The sequence below is a fragment of the Lampris incognitus genome, chromosome 1 (assembly GCF_029633865.1).
Source record: "Lampris incognitus isolate fLamInc1 chromosome 1, fLamInc1.hap2, whole genome shotgun sequence".
Lineage (NCBI taxonomy): Eukaryota > Metazoa > Chordata > Actinopteri > Lampriformes > Lampridae > Lampris > Lampris incognitus.
This window is the reverse complement of record NC_079211.1, coordinates 94,807,502-94,833,312: the sequence shown is the minus strand read 5'-3', so window position 1 is coordinate 94,833,312 and position 25,811 is coordinate 94,807,502. Positions and strand designations below refer to the sequence as shown.

Below are 25,811 nucleotides of genomic sequence, written 5' to 3'. Positions count from 1 at the left end.
CCACCTTTTTTTTTATCCATTTTTAAATACATTTTTCATATTTTATTATAAATTGCAAAGCTTTTGCAACGTGCACCACATTTTACCTCTAGGATACACATGTAAGAGTAATGCACTGTGGAACAGACCTCCGGGACATAATGACCATGTCACCCCTGGAAGCTGCCACCAGTGTAATCCTGGTCCATTTTTCAATCTACACAGGGGGCCATAAGTACATAATTATTGTGATGTAGAGGTACCTTGGATGCATCTACTAAACAAATCAATACAGTTCCGTCGATTTAGTTATTGGCCCCAATAGTGGTTTGATCTTTTTGCCAATTAATTCATCAATAAACAATCAATGAGCAAGAGTCCAGCAGAGTGAAACTGAAAACATTCTCTCCAAGGTTAATGAATGGCTGTGTGTGTGTGGACCCGAGTCCCTGCCTTCATGCTTGTGTGCCTTCTAGGTAATGTGCCTGCCACAGGGTAAATACATGTTTGTATATAGTTTGAATAATTATTTGAAATTTCTATTTTTCTCCCTGTTAAAGTTTTTTTTTTAGGGAGTTGATTCTTATTCGATGAGAGGGTCTAAGGACAGGATGTTGTGTTGCTGTTAAGCCCACTGAGGCAAATTTGTAATATGTGACATTGGGCTATACAAATAAAACTGACTTGACTTGACTTTTTCTATGTTTATATGCTAATGTTTTGCTCTCATTTTATTTAAACATACTTTGGCTCCTTCCCCAACTCCACAAGATACGCTGAGATACACACACTTAAAGAGTAATTCGTCTACTGTGGTTGACCCCCTCCCCCAATATTTGTGTATAAATTAATACATTTTAAAAAAAGAGGGAGAGAGAATTTTGGGCGTCCAGGTAGCATAGTGGCCTATTCCGTTGCCTACTAACACGGGGATTGCCCATTCGAATTCCCGCGTTACCTCCGGCTTGGTCGAGCGTCCCTACAGACACAATTGGCCGTGTCTGCGGGTGGGAAGCCGGATGTGGGTATGTGTTCTTCGTCGCTGCACTAGCACCTCCTCTGGTTGGTCGGGGCACCTGTTCAGGGGGTGAGGGGGAACTGGGGGGAATAGCGTGATCCTCCCACGCGCTACGTCCCCCTGATGAAACGCCTAACTGTCAGGTGAAAAGAAGCAGCTGGCAACTCCACATGTATCGGAGGAGACATGTGGTAGTCTGCAGCCCTCCCCGGCTCGGCAGAGGAGGTGGAGCAGCTATTGGGATGGCTCGGAAGAGTAGGGTAATTGGCCATGTACAATTGAGGAGAAAAAGGAGGAAAAAAAAAAAAGATGAAAAAAAACAAAAAAAAACAAAAGAGAATTTTTAAAAAATACATAAAAATATGCAAGATCTTCGCAAGGCGTATCGTCCCTTTTCCAGTGCTCGGATTTGTCGAAAAACCAGCTAAGGAGAAGAAGAAAGCCACTTTATTTTGTCAATGTACAGTTGTTCGGTTACAATGAAATTTGTTCTCTGCATTTAACCCATCCTATTGTACAGGGGCAGTGGGCAGCTGCAACGCCCAGAACCAACTCCAGATCTTCTTTCCATTGCCTTGCTCAGGGGCACAGACAGGAGTATTAACCCTAACATGCATGTCTTTTTGATGGTGGGAGGAAACTGGAGCACCTGGAGGAAACCCACGTAGACACAGGGAGAACATGTAAACTCCACACAGAAAGGACCCGAGACAGCCCGGGGTTCGAACCCAGGAACTTCTTGCACTCAATTGTGGTATAAAATAGGTTTTCCAAAGGTTTTGAATCACCACAAACATGAGAGGTCCTTGATCATACAGTCATAACTGCACAAAAATTATTAGGCTGACAAGCCCAGTAGTATGTGAGATTAGCAGTGGACAGATACACGTACACATGGATAGAAAAAACATTTTTTTTCTTCGTGCCATTAAAATACTTTTGAGCAGCGCCCAAGTCAATTGAACAGGAAATATGGAGAAAAAAAAGTTGTTAATATGCAGCGCTCAAACTAAAAAAATCTACCTAATAAAAAGGTTTTGCCTGTCAGTCTGTGGATGTGCAGCCTCCTAGGTGTACCCTTGCACGAATGTGACCAACTCTAATATGAACTTGAACTTTCCAAAAAGAAAAGGTATGCTATGCACCCATTTTGGTCTAGCCCTAACCAGGCTCAGACTGGCAATCAAGCAACACTGACAAATGGCAGATGGGCCCAATTGTGAGCCACAAGGCCAGCAATGTGGGGAAAAAAATTGTGGAACGGCCCATCTGATTGGGGGTTACACGGTCCCAATTGTCAAAAGGCTACCTAAACTGTAACAAAGGTGCAGGAAGTGCTATCGTTGTCCTCTCCCCATCCCTTCAAGTGGACGCATCCATCCATGTAATGTCAGGTGGGAAATGATCTAATCAAGACAGAACGAGCGGAAACTAAAACTTATGAGTTTGAATCGAAAATAAAGCAAGCCTGAAATGCGTAAAGGTCCCAAAAAGCAAAAAGGCGGAGCGGAAAAGGTCAGAGGGGAGCTCAAGGCTGATGCTGCAAAATATTTAAAGTTAACACATTTATTCAAAAATACCGATGCCACTGATGAGCGCACTGATGAGACGTCTTCTCACTGGCTATGGGAGGACATGCTATTCTATTCACTGCTTAAGGCTGCTGTGCTATGCTGTTTTTTCAATGATGTCAAGGCGAGAGTGGCGAGAGTCACTCTGGGTCTGCTCCAATAGGGTGCAGGCATGCTGCTTGTCACAGCCCAACAATAGCAGTGGATGAACCCGTATGAACAGTGTCGGTAGCATGAAATCCTGACTGTTAGGCCTGATGTGTGAATTGCATCAGATCAGCTGTAAACACAATGTCGGATGATTGACTATGAATAGAGCGCTGTTAATTAATGTTCAATTTCAGACACGTTTCAAGATCATCATTAGGCTAGGCCTACATTAAGGAACGCTTTTGTCCACTGTGAAAATTGAGTTTGGCTCTTTTGTTTCATGATGACAGCATTGAATTTTGTCATAAACCACATTCATGATGTATGACTATGTCATATATTTTTCATTTAAGTTACGGATTGTAGCATAAATGCACTGGGGGTTGGGTTGCCCATTGTGAAACGAATAAAATCCCAACTGCGCTTCTTGGGGTGCTGACTTTTCTTCTAGGCTATTTCTTGGCTATTACATTGTTTTATGAAACACTGTAAGTACACCTGTTGTTAGGGTGTCAACTTGATATTAGCCTACATGTTATAAATAGCCTGATATTAAATATTCAACTTTATTTTGCATATTTTATTTATTTCCCTGATTTCATTTTTAACATGTGCCTGTATATTGTTTTTAATGACAATAAATTGAATTGAATTGAATTTATTTTAAGGAAAAAGGGGGGCCAGTCCAGGCAAAAATTGCCAGGGCTGAATATTGTTCCCAGTCTGACCCTGGCCCTTTATTTTCATAATAAACCTGGGTAAACAATTTACGCTCTCACATGCACGACTCACATCCACGGTTGACTCAGGTTTGGCAGCGACAAGACTATGCAACATTTCCTGTTTTGACTGCAACCTAGAGGAAACTGTTCCTTTATCACTTCTGCATCTTTTGGATTATCAAAATTCATTTAATTACTTTTGATCATGTCACTGCCCGATCCGCCTCAAGACTGTATAGTTCTGCTGGGGGACTTCAACAATCACGTGGGCAACGATGGAGAAACCTGGAGGGGCGTGATTGGGAGGAACGGCCTCCCCGATCTGAACCTGAGCGGTGCCTTGTTATTGGACTTCTGTGCGAATCATGGATTGGCAATAACAAACACCATGTTTGATCATAAGGTAGTTCATAAGTGTACGTGGTACCAGAACACCTTAGGCCGAAGATCCATGATAAACTTTGTGGTGGTATCATCAGATCTGCGGCCGTATGTTTTGGACACTCGGGTGAAGAGAGGAGCAGAGCTGTCAACTGATCATCACCTGGTGGTGAGTTGGATCAGATGGCAGGGAAGGCTGCCGGACAGACCTGGCAAACCCAACCGTGTAGTGAGGGTGAACTGGGAACATCTGGCAGAGGCCCCTGTCTGTGAGGTCTTCAACTCCCACCTCCGGAAGAAGTTCGCGTGTATCCCAAGGGAGGCTGGGGAACATGGAGTCTGAGTGGGCCATGTTCTGGTGCTAGCCCACATGGCAGTGAAAGGAACAGCTCCTTCCTATCTCCAGGCCATGGTCAAGCGCTACATCCCCGCCCGACCACTTCACTCTGCTGCCTCAGGACGCCTGGTTGCCCCGTCGCTCAGAGGTCCCTGCTGCCGATCGACCCGGTCACGGCTCTTTTCTGTCCTGGCTCCACAGTGATGAAATGAACTCCCCACTGATGTCAGGGCAGCAGAGTCGCTACCCATCTTTCGGTGCAGGTTGAAAACTCACCTCTTCAAGAACTACTACCCTGTTACTTGTTCTTAGCACTTATTGTATTCACTCATTTAAAAAAAAAAATCTCTCTCTTGCGCTTTTACTTTGGTACTGGTTGTGCTCTTAGATGCTTGTTTAGATGCACTTATGACCTCTGATGACTAGTAGTTCTCCTGATTTGCTATGTTAAATGCACTTATTGTAAGTTGCTTTGGATAAAAGCGTCGGCTAAATGACTGTAATGTAATGTAATGTTTAAAGCCTCTATTGTAGATGCGGTCAAAAGGTCATTGGTGCCTGTCAAGGTGGTGACCCAAGAACCCGCTGGTGGACGCTGATGGTGAGGGAAGCCATCAGGCTGAAGAAGGAGGCCTTTTGGACTTGGTTGGCCCAGGGATCTCTTGAAGCAGGGGACAGGTACCGGGAGGCTAGAAGGGCTGCCGCTTCAGCGGTTGCGAAAGCAAAAACTCGGGTGTGGGAGGAGTTCGGCGAGGCTATGGAGAAGGACTTTCGGTTGGCCTCAAGGAAGTTCTGGCAAACCATCTGGCGACTCAGGAAGGGGAAGCAGGGCTTGACTCAGACTGTGTTCAGCCGAGGAGGGGAACTGTTGACCCGGGCTGGGGATGTGGTCGAGCGGTGGAAAGAACACTTTGAGGAGCTCCTGAATCTGACAAATATGTCCTTAGTGGAGGAGGCAGAGTCTGAAGACTCAGGGGAAGCCCCACCCATATCCCTGGCAGAGGTCTCTGAGGTAGTTAAAAAGCTCCTCGGTGGCAAGGCGCCGGATGTGGATGAGATTCACCCTGAGATGCTGAAGGCTCTGGACATTGTTGGGCTGTCTTGGTTGACACGCCTCTTCAGTGTCACGTGGAGGTCGGGGACAATACCTGTGGAGTGGCAGACTGGGGTGGTGGTTCCCATATTCAAAAAGGGGGACCGGAGGGTGTGCTCTAATTGTCGGGGCATCACATTGCTCAGCCTCCCTGGGAAAGTCTTCTCTAGGGTGCTTGAAAGGAGGCTCTGACTGATTGTCGAACCACAGATCCAGGAGGAACAATGTGGATTCCGTCCTGGCCATGGAATGACAGACCAACTCTTCACCCTTGCGGAAGTGCTGAGGGGGGCATTGGAGTTTGACCAGCCAGTCTACATGTGTTTTGTGGACTTGGAGAAGGCTTATGACCGTGTACCCTGGGGCACTCTGTGGAGGGTACTGCGGGGGTATGAGGTACCAGGGTAGTTGCTACAAGCCATCCAGTCCTTGTAAAACCAAAGTGAGAGCCATGTCCGCATTCTTGGCACAAAGTCAAACACATTCTCGGTGGGTACTGGACTCCACCAAGGTTGTCCCTTGTCTCCGATTCTGTTTGTGATATTCATGGACAGGATCTCAAGCCGCAGCCAAGGTGAAGAGTGTGTCCGTTTTGGGAACCTCAGAATTGCATCTCTGCTCTTCGCAGATGATATGGTTTTGTTGGCTTCATCAGAACGTGATCTCCGGCACACACTGGGGCAGTTTGAAGCTGAGTGTGAAATGGCTGGGATGAGTCAGCACCTCCAAGTCGGAGGCCATGGTTCTCTATCGGAAATGGTGGATTGCTCCCTCCGGGTTGGGGATGAGTTGTTGCCTCAAGTGAAGGAATTCAAATATCTCGGGGTCTTGTTCACGAGTGAGGGTAGGATGGAGCGGGAGATTGACAGGCGGATTGGTGCAGCATAAGCAGTAATGCGGACGTTGTACCGGACCGTTGTGGCGAAGAGGGAGCTGAGCCGGAAGGCAAAGCTCTCAATTTACCAGTCAATGTTCGTTCCAATCCTCACGTATGGTCATGAGCTTTGGGTAGTGACCGAAAAGGTGAGATCGCAGATACAAGCGGTTGAAATGACTTTCCTCCGTAGGGGGTCTGGACTCAGCCTTAGAGATAGGGTGAAGAGCTCGGACATCCAGAGGGAGCTTGGAGTAGAGCCGCTGCTCCTTCGCATCGAAAGGAGCCAGTTGAGATGGTCCGGGCATCTGATTAGGATGCCTCCTGGGCGCCTTCCTTTGGAGGTTTACCGGGCACGGCCAACTGGAAGGAGACCCCAGGGTAGACCCAGAACTTGCTGGAGGGACTACATGTGCAATCTGGCCTGGGAACGCCTTGGGATCCCCCAGGAGGAGCTCGAGGGCGTTGCTGGGGAGAGGGACGTCTGGAGTGCCCCACTTAGCTTGCTGCCACTGGGACCCGACCCCAGAAAAGCAGCTGAAGATGAGATGAGATGAAATGACTGCCCGATCCAAGTCAACCATAGAAGTGAGTCGCACATGCGCACGCTTGACTTAGATCAGGCAGCGACAGAGAGCAGCGTTAGTCGAACTACAGAGGGAATGAAGCGAGGGAGTGGCGATAGCAAGAACAAATGTTTTTCAAAGGTTTTGAATCACCGCACTAGAGTTTCTTCCTCATACAGTCAGGACTGTGCACAAAAAATTGTAGGCTGATAGGTCCGGTAGTTTGTGAGATTAGTAGCGGACGGCTAACAAACAAACACACACACACACACACACGTGATCCCCTCCAGGCTATCTGCCTGAGGTGATAATAATGAGATAAAGTAACATAAACATTGATAGAAATATTTTTAGAATGAGAAAGGTGCATAACGCACAAGATAGTATTTGTATATGTTCTATGCATCTTTCTTCCGTGCATTTTCATGTATTTGTGTATTGTTTTCTATCTCATGCAATTTGCACTGCATGTGAATTGCATGCAATGTAATTTGTAATTGCATTGCATTATGATGTACAAAATGTGTGATATAAATAAATTTTGAAACTAAATCGACAGCACTGTTAAAGAACATTGCACCTCATGGACAGAAGATAGTTTATATTAAAGCAAAAAAAGCCCGAGGAAAACCAGAGCAACCTAATCCAAAGGGCCCTTGAAAATCATTACAAATCAAACACACAACAACACGCATATAAACAAGTCCTTATATTATGCCCTTCAGCCATTCTCAGATACACAACAGCAACTCTGTGGACAATTCACACTGGCTCCCTTGGCTCTCAATAAATATGTCCCTCAGCTAAGGTAACATATATGCACATGCACACTTGTATGCGCACACACACACACACACACACACACACACACACACACACACAAACATATACACATACATACACCCCCCTCCAGAAAAAAAGAACAAACAGAGCCAGGGTTTGGAAGAGGGGGAATGGAAAGAGAGCGAGAGAAGGGGGGGATACGTATGTCCTGTTTACAGACACAGCTCATAATCCCCTCCTTTCTCCTTTCTAACATTGATGCAAGTCACAGATTGGAAGCAAAATAAAACGGGACATAACAGAGCACTAGAAAATTTTGTATCATCAACTTTTTCACTCCCCTTCTTTCTTCAAAGGCTGGATATGAAGAATTTACAGCAGTAAATCTTTAAAACACTGGCAGGACTTGCTCAGCTGTGAGGGCTGCAGGCAAAACAGAGAGAACTGGAATCTCACCATAGCAGAGACTCCAAAGGTCTCTATTGTCTAACACTTAAAATTGAGACTATCATGAAAAAAAGTGAGCTTGTCCAAAAACACGTTATTCAACACGCTATTCTCCTTTCAACACAAGGGGCAGGGCTAATGCACCAAAACTAGTAACAGCACCTCTTTGAATTTTGGCTGGACTATTTCCAGATAATAAAAAAAACCTGAGCTGTGTTGCGTCCAGCTAGCGTGGTGGTCTATTCCGTCGCCTACCAACACGGGGATTGCCAGTTTGAATCCCCGTGGTACCTCCGGCTTGGTTGGGCATCCCTACAGACACAATTGGCCGTGTCTGCAGGTGGGAAGCCGGATGTGGGTATGTGTCCTGGTCGCTGCACTAGAGCCTCCTCTGGTCAGTTGGGCGCCTGTTCAGGGGGGAGGGGGAACTGGGGGTATTAGCGTGATCCTTCCATGCACTACTTTCCTCAGGTGAAACTCCTCATTGTCAGGTGAAAAGAAGCGACTGGCAACTCCACATGTTCCTCCATGCACTACTGTCCTCAGGTGAAACTCCTCATTGTCAGGTGAAAAGAAGCGACTGGCAACTCCACATGTTCCTCCATGCACTACTTTCCTCAGGTGAAACTCCTCATTGTCAGGTGAAAAGAAGCGACTGGCAACTCCACATGTATCAGAGGAGGCATGTGGTAGTCTGCAGCCCTCCCTGGATCAGGCGGAGGGGGTGGAGCAGCGACCGGGATGGCTTGGAAAATAGAGTAATTGGCCGGATATAATTGGGGAGAAGGGGGGGGTTGTAAAAAATAAATAAATAAATAAAACAAATAAAATAAAAACAACTGTGGAAAACGAAAATATCCTTAGATTCAGAAAAAAAGGGTTATTCCGTTGATAGTGTTGTGTTCTGCCCTATTTTGACTTTCTTCAAAAGAATGTAGACTTGGAAAATATTCCTGCAGAATCTATCACATTTTCTTTCACACACAACCCCCCGCCCCCAAACGCTCTCTTTCAGACAGATATGCATGCCAACACCTACACATAAACACACAATCTCATCAGGTTGTACTCACCAGTACAGTGACTACTCGTAACACCACTCCTCTCATGTTATTTTCCAGTTTCCTGTCTGTCAGTGTGCCGTTTAAGCTGTGAACCGGGTCCCAAGTTGCCAGCTGCAGTAGACGCGCGCGCACACACACACACACACACACACACACACACACACACACACACACACACACACACACACACACACACACACACACGCATGCGCGCACACAAACATACAAACAAACACACACAAAGACAAACAAAGGAAGCAATTAAACTCACAGTAATCACGCTGCTTTTTCTGAACTTTGCTTTCCATTGATAAAAATGTTTACATTTTGGCAGATAGGGGCACATTGCAGGAGAAGGCTCTCTGTCAGGTGTCTGTCAAGTACAAGGTAAACGGAAAATAAGGCGGGGGAAAGTAGATTTGTGCATAATGAGAGAAGAAAATCCCTGGAAAAACACAGACGCCCTGAAAGGGATGCAGAAGAAATTGCAGAGTCTATCCGGTACCTTGGATAAAGTAAAGAAAAGGGAAAATATTTGTGTTAGATAACCTTATTAATATACACTTAGCAAAGTCAAAGTAAACACATTAGGGGACACGATCCTATTTTATCATTACTATGTAAATTCACCGGCCACTTTATTAGGCACACCTGTCCAACTGCTCGTTAACGCAAATTTCTAATCAGCCAATCACATGGCAGCAACTCAATGCATTTAGGCATGTAGACATGGTCAAGACGATCTGCTGCAGTTCAAACCGAGCATCAGAATGGGGAAGAAAGGTGATTTAAGTGACTTTGAACGTGGCATGGTTGTTGGTGCCAGACGGCCTGGTCTGAGTATTTCAGAAACTGCTGATCTACTGGGATTTTCACGCACAACCATCTCTAGGGTTTACAGAGAATGGTCCGAAAAAGAGAAAATATCCAGTGAGCGGCAGTTCTGTGGGCAAAAATGCCTTGTTGATGCCAGAGGTCAGAGGAGAATGGCCAGACTGGTTCGAGCTGATAGAAAGGCAACAGTAACTCAAATAACCACTCATTACAACCGAGGTATGCAGAAGAGCATCTCTGAACGCACAACATGTCGAACCTTGAGGCAGATGGGCTACAGCAGCAGAAGACCACACCGGGTGCCACTCCTGTCAGCTAAGGACAGGAAACTGAGGCTACAATTCGCACAGGCTCACCAAAATTGGACAATAGAAGATTGGAAAAACGTTGCCTGGTCTGATGAGTCTCGATTTCTGCTGCGACATTCGGATGGTAGGGTCAGAATTTGGCGTCAACAACATGAAAGCATGGATCCATCCTGCCTTGTATCAACGGTTCAGGCTGGTGGTGGTGGTGTAATGGTGTGGGGGATATTTTCTTGGCACACTTTGGGCCCCTTAGTACCAATTGAGCATCGTGTCAACGCCACAGCCTACCTGAGTATTGTTGCTGACCATGTCCATCCCTTTATGACCACAGTGTTCCCATCTTCTGATGGCTACTTCCAGCAGGATAACGCGCCATGTCATAAAGCTCGAATCATCGCAGACTGGTTTCTTGAACATGACAATGAGTTCATTGTACTCAAATGGCCTCCACAGTCACCAGATCTCAATCCAATAGAGCACCTTTAGGATGTGGTGGACCGGGAGATTCGCATCATGGATGTGCAGCCGACAAATCTGCAGCAACTGCGTGATGCTATCATGTCAATATGGACCAAACTCTCTGAGGAATGTTTCCAGTACCTTGTTGAATCTATGCCACGAAGGATTAAGGCAGTTCTGAAGGCAAAAGGGGGTCCAACCCGGTACTAGCAAGGTGTACCTAATAAAGTGGCCAGTGAGTGTATGTATGTATGTATGTATGTATGTATGTATGTATGTATGTATGTATGTATGTATGTATGTATTTGTGGTCTGCTGAGTCACTAGGTTACATCACTTTTAGTGCATTGTGTGTATATTTATGATGCTGTTCATCGCCTCATCAAGGCTTGTTGTTTGTGGATGCAAACATACCTGCAATCAAGTGATTTTGCTTCTTCACAATTTTAGACAGACTTACATTCTTCTCTAGGACCACATTGCCGAGATCCAAAACCATATTTTCTCTGAGTATACTGCCTACTGCCTGCGATAAAATATTGGGGTTTTTTTGTTTTTGTTTCAAATATCAAGCTCAGATAGTTTCACTGTGGACAGGGGCTGTGCAAAACATCAGCGTTTTATGATTGTCTGCTATTTTCTAAAAAGCACACAACGATCTGCGTGGTCACAAAAATGCATGCACAAGTACAAACGCATACACCAAAAGAACAGAGGGCATGCCACATGGGAAATAATGGATATTAATTCAAAGTTTAGAATTACAGTAAAGTACCAATTCACTCTTGACCCCTTATGAGTTCCTTTATTGGACCTGTGTTTACAGTAAAGCCTGGTTTAACATGTCTCTTCTTCTAAGCCCCATGGCTTATTTAGTAGTGACAGTGTGTAGTGTTTAGTAGTGTCTGGACTACAGCACTTAAGAGTTGACAAAGTTGGTTTAACTCCCTCCCTTGGTTGAAGCACAAGAAAATACTTTTGCTTTCACTCCATCAACGGCTCAGCCATCTGCTAAGCTGGCAACTCATTTCAGAGACTGACAGGTGGGCAACTTATTCAAAATCCTCCTGAGTGGTAGCAGGCAAGGAAATGCCTTTTTTCCATTCGTGGCTTGTGTGCGTAAATGTGTATTTCTGTGTGTCTTTGTGTGGTTATGGAGGGTCACCTGTCTGTATCCCCATGGCATTTAATTCATCAGGTGGATTTGGGGTGGAAGATGCTCTAGAAACCCTGCCAGTGATCGTCTATGCAGTTAGGCCACAACTGCCTCCAAAGGGATTTGCAGTTAAAAATCATCCGTTAGTAATTTTCCTTATTAAAATACCCATGGAACGGCGTTTGGGTGGCATGGTGGTGCATTCTGTTGCCTACCAACACAGGGATTGCCAGTTCAAATCCCTGTGTTACCTCTGGCTTGGTCTGGCATCCCTATAGACATGGCTGTGTCTGTGGATGGGAAGCCGGATGTGGGTATGTGTCCTGGTCACTGTACTAGCGCCTCCTCTGGTCAGTTAGGGCGCCTGCTCAGGGGGGGAGGGAGAACTGGGGGGGGGGGGGATAACGTGATCCTCCCACTCGCTACATCCCCCTAGCAAAACTCCTCACTGTCAGGTGAAAAGAAGCGGCTGGCGACTCCACATGTATCGGAGGAGGCATGTAAAAGTCTGCAGCACTCCTCGGATCGGCAGAGGGGGTGGAGCAGTGACCAGGACGGCTCGGAAGAGTGGGGTAATTGTCCGGATACAACTGGGGAGAAAAGGGGGGAGGGAATCCATGGAATATCAATATTATTTTTATTAATGTCATTTGTTATTGTCATTATTACAACCATGATGGTTAATATTTTCTTAAGGCTGTACTTTGAAACTGACGTTCAATAATATCTTCTACCAAGTGTCTTGTACCAAGTGCAACATCAGCATAGCATAGATCTACACAAACTTGTGCACGCACACACACACACACACACACACACGCACACACACACACACACACAAAATCTGTCTTCAACTCATCTTTTTACATTTGTTTGCACTCGTCTCTCTGTTTTCCTATCTCTATCACACAAGTACATACAGAGACACAGTCAACAAATGCCCCCCCCCACACACACACACACAGTATAATGCTATTCCGGTTTCAGCCGGGAGGGGGAGGTGTGGAGCTAGAATGTGGACCGCACTCTCAGTATGACGTCGCTCTGTCAGTGAAGGAGCGACAGTTCTCCACCCCTCTTTTCCACAGACCGCCCAAATACCCCATTTTACTTCTTTCTTGCCTTCACAACGTTCACAAAACACAGGGGCATTTTTAATCTTCTGTTTCCCGGAAACCTATTTCTCGGAAGATAAACCAACTATCATTTATTTCAGAACTTGGGGATTTTGTGGCTGTAATTGGCTGGTTTCTGCAGGTCTTTGTTTCACTCACTCACTCTCGCTACCTCCACTCTTTCCTTCTCCATCTCTCTCAGAAACAACCTTTCAAAACTATCTTCTGTCGAGCACTGTTGCCTTTTTTCCCGAAACAGTCTCTCTCCCTTCATCACTACAGCATTCTTTCATCTCTTGTTTTATTGTGTTAGTGTGTGTACATACCAAAACAAGAATGCAACTCTGCCCTAGATGCTATTACTGTGTGTGTGTGTGTGTGTGTGTGTGTGTGTGTGTGTGTGTATCTTTTTTCAGCATGTGAGTATTAATGTGTATGCGAGCTCGTGAGCCTGAGCTATTAATGTAGTATAAATGAGGGCTCTGATGTGACAGACTTTCAAACCTGAAGATTAAAAGAATACAGCCTGAGAAAAACAGAGAAAGATAGTGATAGAGAAAGAAAGAGAGAGTAACTGTTGGCAAACAAAAGGAGACTTGACGGACAGTGAGAAGGAGATGATGAGTGACACTCATAAAAGCTGGATTTACAGCATGGGAGATGTTCTAAGCGCTTATCAAAATGTGTATGTGTATAATCGATAACACTGTTTGCAAAGAAGCCGATCAGCAACCAGGCAAAAGCACAGGAAAGCTGCAATGGTACAAGCACAGTTCATCCCATCTGAAGGAAACAAACACCCAACTATTTAAATTGAAATACCCTTGAGCAAGGCACCTGAACCCCCTGCCGTGATGCCCCCACATCACAGGCAACCTGTACCCTGACACCCTTGAGGAATGAATGTGAATGGCTTTGTGTTTGTGTTGACTTGGGAGGTACTGGATTTGAGAAACAGCAATTGGGGTGCAAATGCATACATGCAAGACACAACTGCGCAGGCAGGCAAATGGACAGACACACGGGGAGACATGAAAACATAACCTTGCAAGGAAACAAGCACACCAACAGGAACGCCGTTTTAGGAAAACACGTGCACACGCGCACCCACGCGCACACACATACTGTAATGAACATGATATAAAAACCCTGCATATTATATGATTGCAAAAAAAAAATTGAGAGTGATGAAACAAGGTTTTTTTCAAAGTTCTGATGTGACTCACAGAAAATCGTGTGATATACTATGTGATGGCATTCACCTAAGTGACGGCAAAGTCATCACATAGGTTAGTTGTCTCTCATTGATTAATTTACAATGCTGAGACCGTGGAGTAGTGAGACTATGGTTGTTTTTATTCTGTTGTGATTGAGAAGTCAGAAAAAAAAAAGTCTCAACAAATCAAGCACAACACATTCAAAGTCAAGTGGTGATGCAGAGCAGCCCGCAGATTGTCAGCCCACAAATGTGTTTACAGCCTCAAAACTTGACCTGGTCCCTGCACAGTCAGCCAAGTTTATTGGCGACAAACTTTTTAGGAGCACTTGAGCATTCGGATGTAGCAAAGCTTGTCAATGCAATCAGCACAACTCTGAGGTCATGCCTGCCGAGCTTTACAGCATGTTTTACTGAGCTGTTCGGCTGCAGGGTGCAGAGGTGTGAGTTTTCAATATACAAGCCCGTGTAACTGCACTGAAATGAACATGACTCATATGGAAGAATAAAAAAAAAAAGGATAGAACGAGAGTTTGGCTTCTTTATCAGGAATCAGGAACACTTTGACATATTGTTTCCTCCAGTCCACAGCAGTGCAACACAAAGACAAAAACACATCCAAAAACTACAAGAACTTCAAGAACATACATGCTAACTAACACATATGTCTAAACTAACACATACACTACCGTTCAAAAGTTTGGGATCACCCAAACAATTTCGTGTTTTCCATGAAAAGTCACACTTATTCACCACCATATGTTGTGAAATGAATAGAAAATAGAGTCAAGACATTGACAAGGTTAGAAATAATGATTTGTATTTGAAATAAGATTTTTTTTACATCAAACTTTGCTTTCGTCAAAGAATCCTCCATTTGCAGCAATTACAGCATTGCAGACCTTTGGCATTCTAGCTGTTAATTTGTTGAGGTAATCTGGAGAAATTGCACCCCACGCTTCCAGAAGCAGCTCCCACAAGTTGGATTGGTTGGATGGGCACTTCTTTGAGCAGATTGAGTTTCTGGAGCATCACATTTGTGGGGTCAATTAAACGCTCAAAATGGCCAGAAAAAGAGAACTTTCATCTGAAACTCGACAGTCTATTCTTGTTCTTAGAAATGAAGGCTATTCCATGCGAGAAATTGCTAAGAAATTGAAGATTTCCTACATCGGTGTGTACTACTCCCTTCAGAGGACAGCACAAACAGGCTCTAACAGGTACTATTTAATGAAGATGCCAGTTGGGGACCTGTGAGGCGTCTGTTTCTCAAACTAGAGACTCTAATGTACTTATCTTCTTGCTCAGTTGTGCAACGCGGCCTCCCACTTCTTTTTCTACTCTGGTTAGAGCCTGTTTGTGCTGTCCTCTGAAGGGAGTAGTACACACCGGTGTAGGAAATCTTCAATTTCTTAGCAATTTCTCGCATGGAATAGCCTTCATTTCTAAGAACAAGAATAGACTGTCGAGTTTCAGATGAAAGTTCTCTTTTTCTGGCCATTTTGAGCGTTTAATTGACCCCACAAATGTGATGCTCCAGAAACTCAATCTGCTCAAAGAAGTGCCCATCCAACCAATCCAACTTGTGGGAGCTGCTTCTGGAAGCGTGGGGTGCAATTTCTCCAGATTACCTCAACAAATTAACAGCTAGAATGCCAAAGGTCTGCAATGCTGTAATTGCTGCAAATGGAGGATTCTTTGACGAAAGCAAAGTTTGATGTAAAAAAAATCTTATTTCAAATACAAATCATTATTTCTAACCTTGTCAATGTCTTGACTCTATTTTCTATTCATTTCACAACATAAGGTGGTGAATAAGTGTGACTTTTCATGGAAAACACGAAATTGTTTGGGTGATCCCAAACTTTTGAACGGTAGTGTATATCCAAAAAAATTTAAAAAAATCACTGTCCAAGGGAACGAACGCCAGCCAGGATGACTGTCGGAACTGCCGGTCTGCATTGGCTACACCAAAAACACCACAGTCAACGCCAGGCGAGGCTGCCGCAAGACTGCCCTCGGTGTTATTGGAACTGCTGGTTTGCATTGGCTAGCAGTTAGCGTAGCCTGCCCCGCTTCCACATCCTGTCAGACCGCCTTCGGTGCTTCCTCCCCGGGCGCAGCTCCAGGCAGGGGCCGTGGTCCTTGGGTCCACAGGACACAGCAGACCAGGTTCCTCCAGCCGATCCAACGCTAGCTCTCCCAGCCAGACACCCTCGACACATCTCCCCGCACTCCACACGACGACACCAAAAACACCAGAGTCAACACCAGATGAGGCTGCCGCCAGACCACCCTCGGTGTTATTGGAACTGCTGGTCTGCATGGTCTAGCATTTAGCTTAGCCTGCCCCGCTTCCGCATCCTGTCAGACTGCCCTCGGTGTTACCTCCTTGCTCCCAGCTCCAGGCAAGGCCATGGTCCCTGGGCCCACAAGATGCAGCAAACCAGGCTCTCCTAGCCGATCCAGAGCCAGCTCTCCACACCATCAAATGAAGACAAAACTTAAATGCAGACGTGGACAAAGACACTGCATGGACGGTACCGTGTGAGGCCGTCACAAAGGTGAATTCACGCCGCCATCTTCTCACATCGGTACTGGATGAGGCTGCTGCAAACGTGAATTTGCGCTGCCATCTTCCCACACCAGAAGCGGAAATGTTGCTTCTTTTCTCCATAAATTATATGAAAAATAACTGGCACAGCAATTAATCAGTGCCTTTCCAGGTTAGACTTGACTGCTCCCCTGACACGGTGCAAGAGCACCGTGCACTTTAACTGGAGTCCCTTACATTACATGAGAAAAAAAGATTCATTGGAAAACCATGAAAGCCACTGGTGCCTGTCAAACCAGCTACTTGTCAGATTCAAATATGTCTTTTGTATCTTTGAGCAAGGCACTAACTCCCTGAGCTGGATTGTTCAAACTTGAGAGGCTTGTTTGAAAAACATGAACCTAGAGAGACTCCAGCAATGAATATCCTGAAAAAGGTGTCGGTGAAGTTACTTTACTCAGTATTTCCAACAGTGTTTAAATATTAGTCAATATGATGAGGAAAAATAAATCTCAAAACAGGACTTGAAGCCTTTCCATACCAAGTCTGAAGTCATCATCTGAAAATGTTGCATGTAAAAAAAACAACCTTGCCTTTTGTCTATTAAGTTTACACACAAACTCTTAAAAAAAGTTGTCTGTCATGAATCTCTTTGGAACAGCTTCGATTTTCAGCATTTTTTTGCAACCATCAATAAACTCTGAGATTGTTGAGAGTTATTGGACCATGATGACGGATTAAAAAAAAGAAAGAAAAAAAAGAAATAGGGCATCCGGGTGGCGTAGCGGTATACTCCATTGCCTACCAACATGGGGATCACCCGTTCGAATCCCCATGTTGCCTCTGGCTTGATTGGGCGTTCCTACACACACAATTGGCCGTGTCTGCGGTTGGGAAGCCGGATGTGGGTATGTGCCCTGGTCGCCGCACTAGCGCCTCCTCTGGTCAGTCGGAGCGCCTGTTCAGGTGGGGAGGGGTAACTGGGGGGAATAGCGTGATCCTCCCACGTGCTATATCCCCCTGGCGAAACTCCTCACTGTCAGGTGAAAAGAAGCGGCCGGAGACTCCACATGTATCGGAGGAGGCATGTGGTAGTCTGCAGCCCTCCCTGGATCGGCAGAGGGGGTGGGGCAGAGACCGGGGCAGCTTGGGAGAGTGGGGTAATTGGCCAGATACAATTGAGGAGAACAAGGAGGAGGGGGGGGGATCCAAGAAGAAAAAAGGAGAGAAAAAAAAGAAATGTGACTTGGTGATTAATGGCCTTTAGTAAGGTTAGGTCACTTTCTTTAAATCTACCTGTAGCTGCAAACACACAGACTACTGAATCTTTACAGTACAATTTATACACACACACACACACACACACACACACACACACACACACACACACACACACACACATTTACAGTACATATAGGTGACAAGCTTTATGAGACCAACTTAAAACTGAGGCCAGAGCCAGTGGGGAGTAAGACAAATGGGAAAGAGGGAGAGAGAGAAGGACACAGATGAAAGATGAAGAAAGATGAAGAAAGGGAAAAAAAGTCTCACTGCAGTATTAAAACAGAATTGCCATGCCACATTATCTGAACATCAATATTTTCACTTCATATTTACGTTGTTTTGCCTTTCCCATAACAGTGGATGTGCCGTGTGTGTGTGTGTGTGTATTTCACAACTGTAAATGGCAGCCTAGCTAGCAAAGAAGCCCATCGTCTCTTCTTATCTTCACAGTACCAGATAAAGGCACATTTCCCCTCAACAGTATGAAATGACTCCTGCCGTGTATCTGAATTTGTGTGTGTGTGTGTGTGTGTGTGTGTGTGTGTGTGTGTGTGTGTGTGTGTTTGAACCACTGCATATAGGTCATTACCACGCAGGCCCAGGCTTCACACCAATGCCATTAGAATCTCATCACACCTTTCTTCCTGTCTGTCTGATATTTTCCTTTACTTCCATCCGTCGCTTGCCAACTACACACTTTATTCTTTTGCTTTCTTTTTTGCTGATGAAATCAACATGTTCTATTTTTCTGTGTCTCTCCATCTTTCTGTTTCTGTTTCCCTCTTTCTTGTCTCGTAAATTTTATCGCTAACCCAGAGTGGACACGGCTGCAAACACCACATACAGAGAGAGAGAGAGAGAGAGAGAGAGAGAGAGAGAGAGAGAGAGAGAGAGAGAGAGAGAGAGAGAGAGAGAGAGAGAGAGAGAGAGAGAGAGAGAGAGAGAGAGAGATTGTGACATAGCAATGAAGCACGACTGGGGTAGATGTTATTATCCATTATCCACACCGCTTATCCTGCTCTCAGGGTCGCGGGGATGCAGGAGCCTATCCCAGCAGTCATTGGGCAGCAGGCGGGGAGACACCCTGGAAAGGCCGCCAGGCCATCACACCAACACACACATACCTAGGGACAATTTAGTAATGCCGATTCACCTGACCTACATGTGTTTGGACTGTGGGAGGAAACAATGGTTTTTTAACAGCGCTCAGTCTTAGCAAAAAGAGCCCTACATATTAATGCCGAGCATTGGTTTGCCAGCTGAAGCAAATCAATGCAATCAAACAACAGACATGTCAACCACATACACGTGTACACAAAGAAACATGGATGCATACACACACACACACACACACACACACAGAGATAGGTGCTGGGCTAGCTAAAGCAAAGCACCACACAGCAGTGAGCTCTAGCCATGCTGCCCTGCTAAATTTCTCTCCACTAGGATAAGGCAGCTCATTACAGACAGAGAAAGCTCAAACACATTCCCATCTCCTGTGGAAACACCTGTAGACCAAGGAGCCGTGCTCAGTCTTCACTGGCTGAGCTCATTCAAGTTGCTATAGGCACAGTAGGCTGCTTTGCTGCCAGCTGCCAAAGTGACACCACTTGGTTACTAATGTCAGTCAAAACGGAAGAGGAGGTTTTAAATAAGGAGTAAAATCACATTTTTAAGATGATGTGCGATCCATGACGCTGATGCTGTGTTCCTCGTTTCAGTTTCACAAGGCTCTCACAAAGAATGACTATTTTGCATCTGTAACAACAAACAAAGTGTACATCCAAACACTGGGAAGTCAATAATTAACTGCTGGTTTTAATATATCACAGGAAGTTGAGTCAGTTCATCTGGACACAGCGTTTACTGGATCCTGTAAGTCTACCGGCAGAGTATGTTTCGACTTGACGTTGCTCAGAACTTTCTTTAATTATTTGATTGCCTCGGGCTTTCACATAAAAAACTGAACCTGAGAATTGTGTACACTTTTCCAGAAACTCATAAGAACGACATTGTTCTTTACCAAGGAAATAACGACTTAGTTGACATCATCACACTTTGCCTCAGTCAGACGTTCTGACTGAACAGTTCTGTAATCAAGCAAGAGCCGCCAATCAATAACGGTGACTGTTTTTTTCCCCTAGCACGAGGAGCAAGCATCGAGAAAGAGGCTTTCGGTTCAATCGCAGCCAATCAATCGAGCGGCACAGCAACTGCTTTTAGTCAGAGTTCAGTAAATAGTAAATTGTAAATCAATATGGAGTTTACACACACGTACAGTAACGCACGCACAAGCGCGTAAAACTGGCACACACACAAAAACACGAGTAGTGGCATCGGGGCGGTAACAGGTGACTTGCTGATGAGAGAGACTGATGACCGTGTTGCGTCCATCTGTGCTGTATAGAACAGCTTTTCCCCACGCAAAGAAATGAATGAACCATTGCTATACTTTGATCAACCCCTCTCTCCAACTGCCAAAGGGGCGCACACACACACACACACACACACACACACACACACACACACACGTGCACAAACATATGTGCATTCACACAACACCTCACTCACAAACAAGACAAGAGCTCTGGTGGGTCATGGGATATCTGAGCAGACACATTTATAAGTAATTGGAGCATATTGACTGGAGCTGTGTGGGGGCCACAATGGTCATTAACTGTTACAACAGACCCATTCACTACAGTAAATGCACCCACTCATAATCACACACACACACACACACACACACACACACACACACACACACACACACACACACACAGACTCACAAAGTACAGCACAATACACGGAGTGGTCTCAAAGCCTCATGTATCTCCCACATACAGCAAACTTTGGCCTTTTTTGGTTCCTGGAGTGATGCACACGAGCCGGCGGATTCAAAGGGAAATTGATAGCAGATGTCATTTTGAAGAAATGGGGCTTGGTATATTGTGCACAGTAGAAAAAGGGATATTCAATCAAGAAGCAAATCTATCTGGCGAGTTATGATTTGTGTACCCACGAGATAAAGCATGAATACTTGGCAATCAATCACTGACGCAGCCTCAAAATGCCACTGGTGGAATAAAACTATAGCTCTAAATAATGGGGGCCCATAATTGCTGCATTTACCGCCACCCTACACCCCCCCCCCAACCCCAACACTACACACCACAACAGAGAGATGTGACTAAGTGGTTTCTAAAACAACGAGAAATTGAATTATCAAACAGACTACCCTTTTAATTGTCACTAGTCTCTCGTCACCTACGGTTAAGGAGACAAGATGTTGTTCAGCTTTCTATTTGTTAAATGCGTGTTCATTTTTTTTCCTCCAGTGACCTCGCTTCTTCTGCCAAACGGTAACACTGAGCCCGTTTCAGCCTCACTGTTACGTCTCTCTCTGTTCAACACTTCAACAGCTGCCACAGCAGCAAAGACACAGGCACCAGGCAAGCACGCAGACAAACTACCCAGTTCCATGACTGCTCTCGCCACTCAACCTCTCTCCATCTCTCCTCCCATCTTCCAACCCAGCTCTCTCTCTCGCTCTGTCTTTCTCCTCTGCTCAGGAGTGACATGTCTGTCAATGCAGTGTCGCAACAGCTTGCAAACCGAGCAACCGAGCTCCACCAGCTCTCACCCCCCCCTCCTTCCTTTCGCTCCTCTCCGTCTCCTTCTGCAATCCCTCTTTCCACTCAATTCACAACACCCCCCCCCCTCTTATTTTTTCCCGTCTCTATGTGTCTCTGCCTCCTCTGTCTCTCTCTCTCTCTCCATCCTCAGCCAAAGCGGGGACAGCTTGTTACAGCAGGCGGTCCTGGCCACAGTCAGCAGTGGTATCAGTGCACTGCACCAACAGTTGCCTAATCATCACTTTACAGCTTGCGTGTGCCCATCCACCCTCAAGGAAAAGTAGCTCCCCTTATATGAGAAAGCTACGCTATTCTACTTTAAAAATCCAGCCATGTCATTTCTTCATCATTTCAGTTATTTTACACTGTACCTGTTCTTTCTACTAATTTGAGCTGTGTTGCTATATCATCCCTTGTTTGATGTTATTGTTGTATTTTGTTAATGAATTGTAGAAAATAGAAAATAATAGGGCTTATTCCAATCATTTTGTCTTTAATGATGAAACTACTACCTGGAAAGCAATTATTTTTCAAAAAGCCACTCAGGCGAGGTTCTGTGCCACTGCTTGCCTCCTTAATGGAAATTGGATTTCAGGGAAACAATTACAGCAGCAAGCGTAGGATGAAAAATATTGCTGACAAATTACTGATAAACTGTATAATATGTAAACTATTCATGTGAAAGGAAACATATTCAATTGAAAGAGATGATTTTTTTCTAGAGTTGCACGATCATTTTAATATACAAGGAGAGAAAAGTGCATCGCGGGTTTTGACTTGAGTCAAAAGAGAAACATGCGGTGCATTGTGATGAGCTAAGAAAGTGCCATTATTTAGATGACGTATGTTGTTTGAACACACACAAATTCACAAATGTGTATTTGTGTACATGCAGAGACATACTCACAGTACACACATTGTACACACAAACGTAACTGTGTGCACAGGCTGCACTATTACAAGGCTAGGGGAAGCTTAACTTCCCCAGAATTATCACTGAAAAATCTTAACGTAAATCTGTCTGTCTGATTAAAATAATCATCCAACCCGTGAACGGACCACTGACATGCATATGCGGTCGGTTATTTATCCTTTTATCTCTGCTTTTACTTTCATTTCTTTTTTAGTGATTGCAGCAGCAATTTAACTTCCTTGACATTCCAGCTCAGTGTCGTTTTTTTGGAATTTTCCCCCTTTTTCTCCCCAGTTGTATCCGGCCAATTACCCAACTCTTCCCGAGCTGTTCCGGTCACTGCCCCACCCCTTCTGCCGATCCGGGGAGGGCTGCAGACTGATACACGTGGAGTCGCCAGCCGCTTCTTCTCACCTGACAGTGAGGAGTTTCGCCAGGGGGACGTAGCACGTGGGAGGATCACGCTATTCCCTCCAGTCCCCCTCCCCCCTGAACAGGCACCCTGACCAACCAGAGGAGGTGCTAGTGCAGCGACCAGGACACATACCCACATCCGGCTTCCCAACCACAGACATAGCCAATTGCATCTGTAGGGACGCCCGACCAAGCCGGATGTAATCCCAAGCCGGATGTAATACGGGGATTCGAACCAGCGATCCCCATGTTGGTAGGGAATGGAACAGACTGCCATGTCACCTGGATGCCCAAAGACATTCCAGTTGTGTTTAACAAACATTTTTCACTGGGTGATGTAAAGGAATGAAGTATAGTAAAAGTGATGCCATGACTTAAAAAAAAAATCAAATAATTTGGGGTCAAGGGAATAGGGTAAGTTGTAAACTGACCTAAATTGACCATAAGCTGCAAGACTTTTGGACCTGAACAGACTGGTGATCGGACTGGTTCTCATTCCATTCCTAGGTCGTCAAATACCGACCAGACTTGGCACTCAGGCCCAGCCATTCAGAAGGCTTCCCTTTTTGCTGGATCATCCGGTGAAAAAAGAAAACAATTCTTGTTTCTTGGCTCTTGATAAGTCACACTTTTTGAGTGGCATTGCATTTCACAAATGCCAGACTGTGAGCAACCCCTCCTCTCTCACTCAGTGTACAGCGCACGGCATTGCAGAAGAACAGACAACTACTACTACTGTAGGTTAAAAAAAACCCTGGCAAAACAAAGCTGTTTGCATAGTTTCTAAAAAAAAAAAAAGACATCTTGAGGAGGAGCAGGAGGAAGAGACACCTACTCCTGCACTAGTTTCTCAACAAGTGCCACATATACATTAGTGCCAAGTGCCTCACATTCAGCCCTTTCCCCGTCTTCAACAGCATGTGATTCTCCGACGACCCCATCTTCAACAGCACTTGATTTTCTGTCTTCAACAGCACTTGATTCCCCGACGACGACATCCACCCCTCCATGCCAAAGCACAGTTACCTGCAGCCATGCACTCAGAAAAGCTAATTTAAATACTTTAAATGCCGAAGAATTAATATAAACGGTATCTTGCTGGTGTTAATTTGTTCCAGGCTCAGCTCAGCCCAGCACTGAGGACGTACACACCTCATCAGTCTTGTCCACTATAGATGAACCTGCGACCCAGCCCACACAAAGTTCATTGTCATCCATCCATTATCCAAGCCGCTTATCCCAACTGGGGTCGCAGAATGCTGGAGCCTATCCCAGCAGTCATTGGGTGGCAGGGGGGGAGACACCCTGGACAGGCCGCCAGTCCGTCACAGGGCCACTATAGCAGGCAATGCTAGGGATTTTTCAGACTGGTGGTTTGAAAGATTCTCATGGCTAGAGTACATCACTTAAAGGGATGCTGTGTTTTGTAAGGCATGTCGCCATTTCTCCAAAGTGGCCACTGAGGGCCGATTCATAAAAACTGGCTTCAAAGACTAGAAACATCTTTCCCAATTTTGTGTTAAACATGAGGGTAGCAGGGCACATGGTACAGCGCTGGGCAGAACGGAAGGATACAAGCAAAGCCATCAGCCAGGACGAGTAAATATTATCAACCAGCTGAACAACGGTGCTATCAATAGGGCATTTGTAGAAAGGAAAAAAGAGCACATTGAGGTTGTAATAGACCTCGTTTTACTCTGTGCAAAACAAGATATCACACTGCGTGATCATCATGAAAATGAAGAAACACTGAAAAGAGGCAACTTATTGGAATTATTTCAACTGATCTCAAACTATGACCCAGAAATAAAACAGCGACTGGAGGAATTACCTAGAAACGGCAAACTTACGAGCCCCCAACATCCAGAATGAGATACTGGAAATTGCAGCATCACTACTTATCCGCAAAATAAAGACGGATTTACATGACTAGACAGATGCGTACTATATTTTGTGGAGACTGGGGCCATGAAGGCAAATGCTATATCAGCAAAGATCCTGCAAGTACTGGAGTCATTGCAGCTGGACCCTGCGGCGTGCGTTGGATTTGGTTTCAATGGGGTATCGGTTATGTCTGGCAACAAAGAACGGGTACATATAGTTTTGAAAAATATGTTTTCCCACATTATGAACATTGCAATTCCCATCATCGCCTTAAGTTCATCCTGTGCACAGCATCATAGGCGTCTCCCGGTATTTCAACATTTTTCAATGTCATTTACAACCAGCATAGTTTCATGACAGAGTCACATGGACATGCTAGATTTATGGGAATCCAACAACAGCTGCGACGACCGAAATGAACTTTGGAACTACAGAGATCCTGTGATGTACGACAGAGCTGGTGGTCAAGTGCAGTAAGTCCTGAAAGTTTTTGGTCCAATTTTGGAGAGCCTTGCTGAATTCTCTGAAAGCTCCGGCCACACAAAACTTAAAAAGCCGAGTCTCTACTCCAGCAAATGCAAACGAAAAACATTGTGTTTCTACTTGTCACGTTCAACAAGTTGTTTGAAATGAGTGACTATGCCACTGAGGGCTTGCAGTCTTCCACAGTATCAGTTACAGATTGCAGTGATCTAACTGAGTGTCTCAAGGGGAGTTACAATACATTTAGGAATACAGAAAATGACTCTGATAAAGTAATGACACTGACAGATGATCTGATGAAAAAACATGACTTTCTGAGCTGGGACGTCACTGGGTCTCGAAAGAAGAAATTGCCAGCTAAATTGGGCGATACGCAGGTTGAATCTACTGTAGGCAAAGCATCATGTGTAAAAGAACACTCGGGCCTAAAAAATACAGGGACTGATATAATAGACAGGCAGTGCATGAGGCTACTATGTTGTATTGTCAAGTGATGGTAAAATAACAGGCCCAATAATACAAAGGTTTTATTGGGAAGCCGATATGACGTGTGTGTGTGTGTGTGTGTGTC

At 45.1% G+C, this 25,811-nt stretch overlaps 1 protein-coding gene across 1 annotated transcript in view; it reads right to left on the bottom strand.

The window, feature by feature from the left end:
• grid2 (glutamate receptor, ionotropic, delta 2) overlaps nucleotides 1-25,811 on the bottom strand; it is a 1,051,241-nt gene that overhangs the window by 236,457 nt on the left and 788,973 nt on the right. Inside the window, exon 9 of the mRNA XM_056283554.1 lies at nucleotides 8,995-9,096. Coding sequence (XP_056139529.1) covers nucleotides 8,995-9,096 — 102 coding nt within the window. The remainder of the gene's footprint in view (nucleotides 1-8,994; nucleotides 9,097-25,811) is intronic.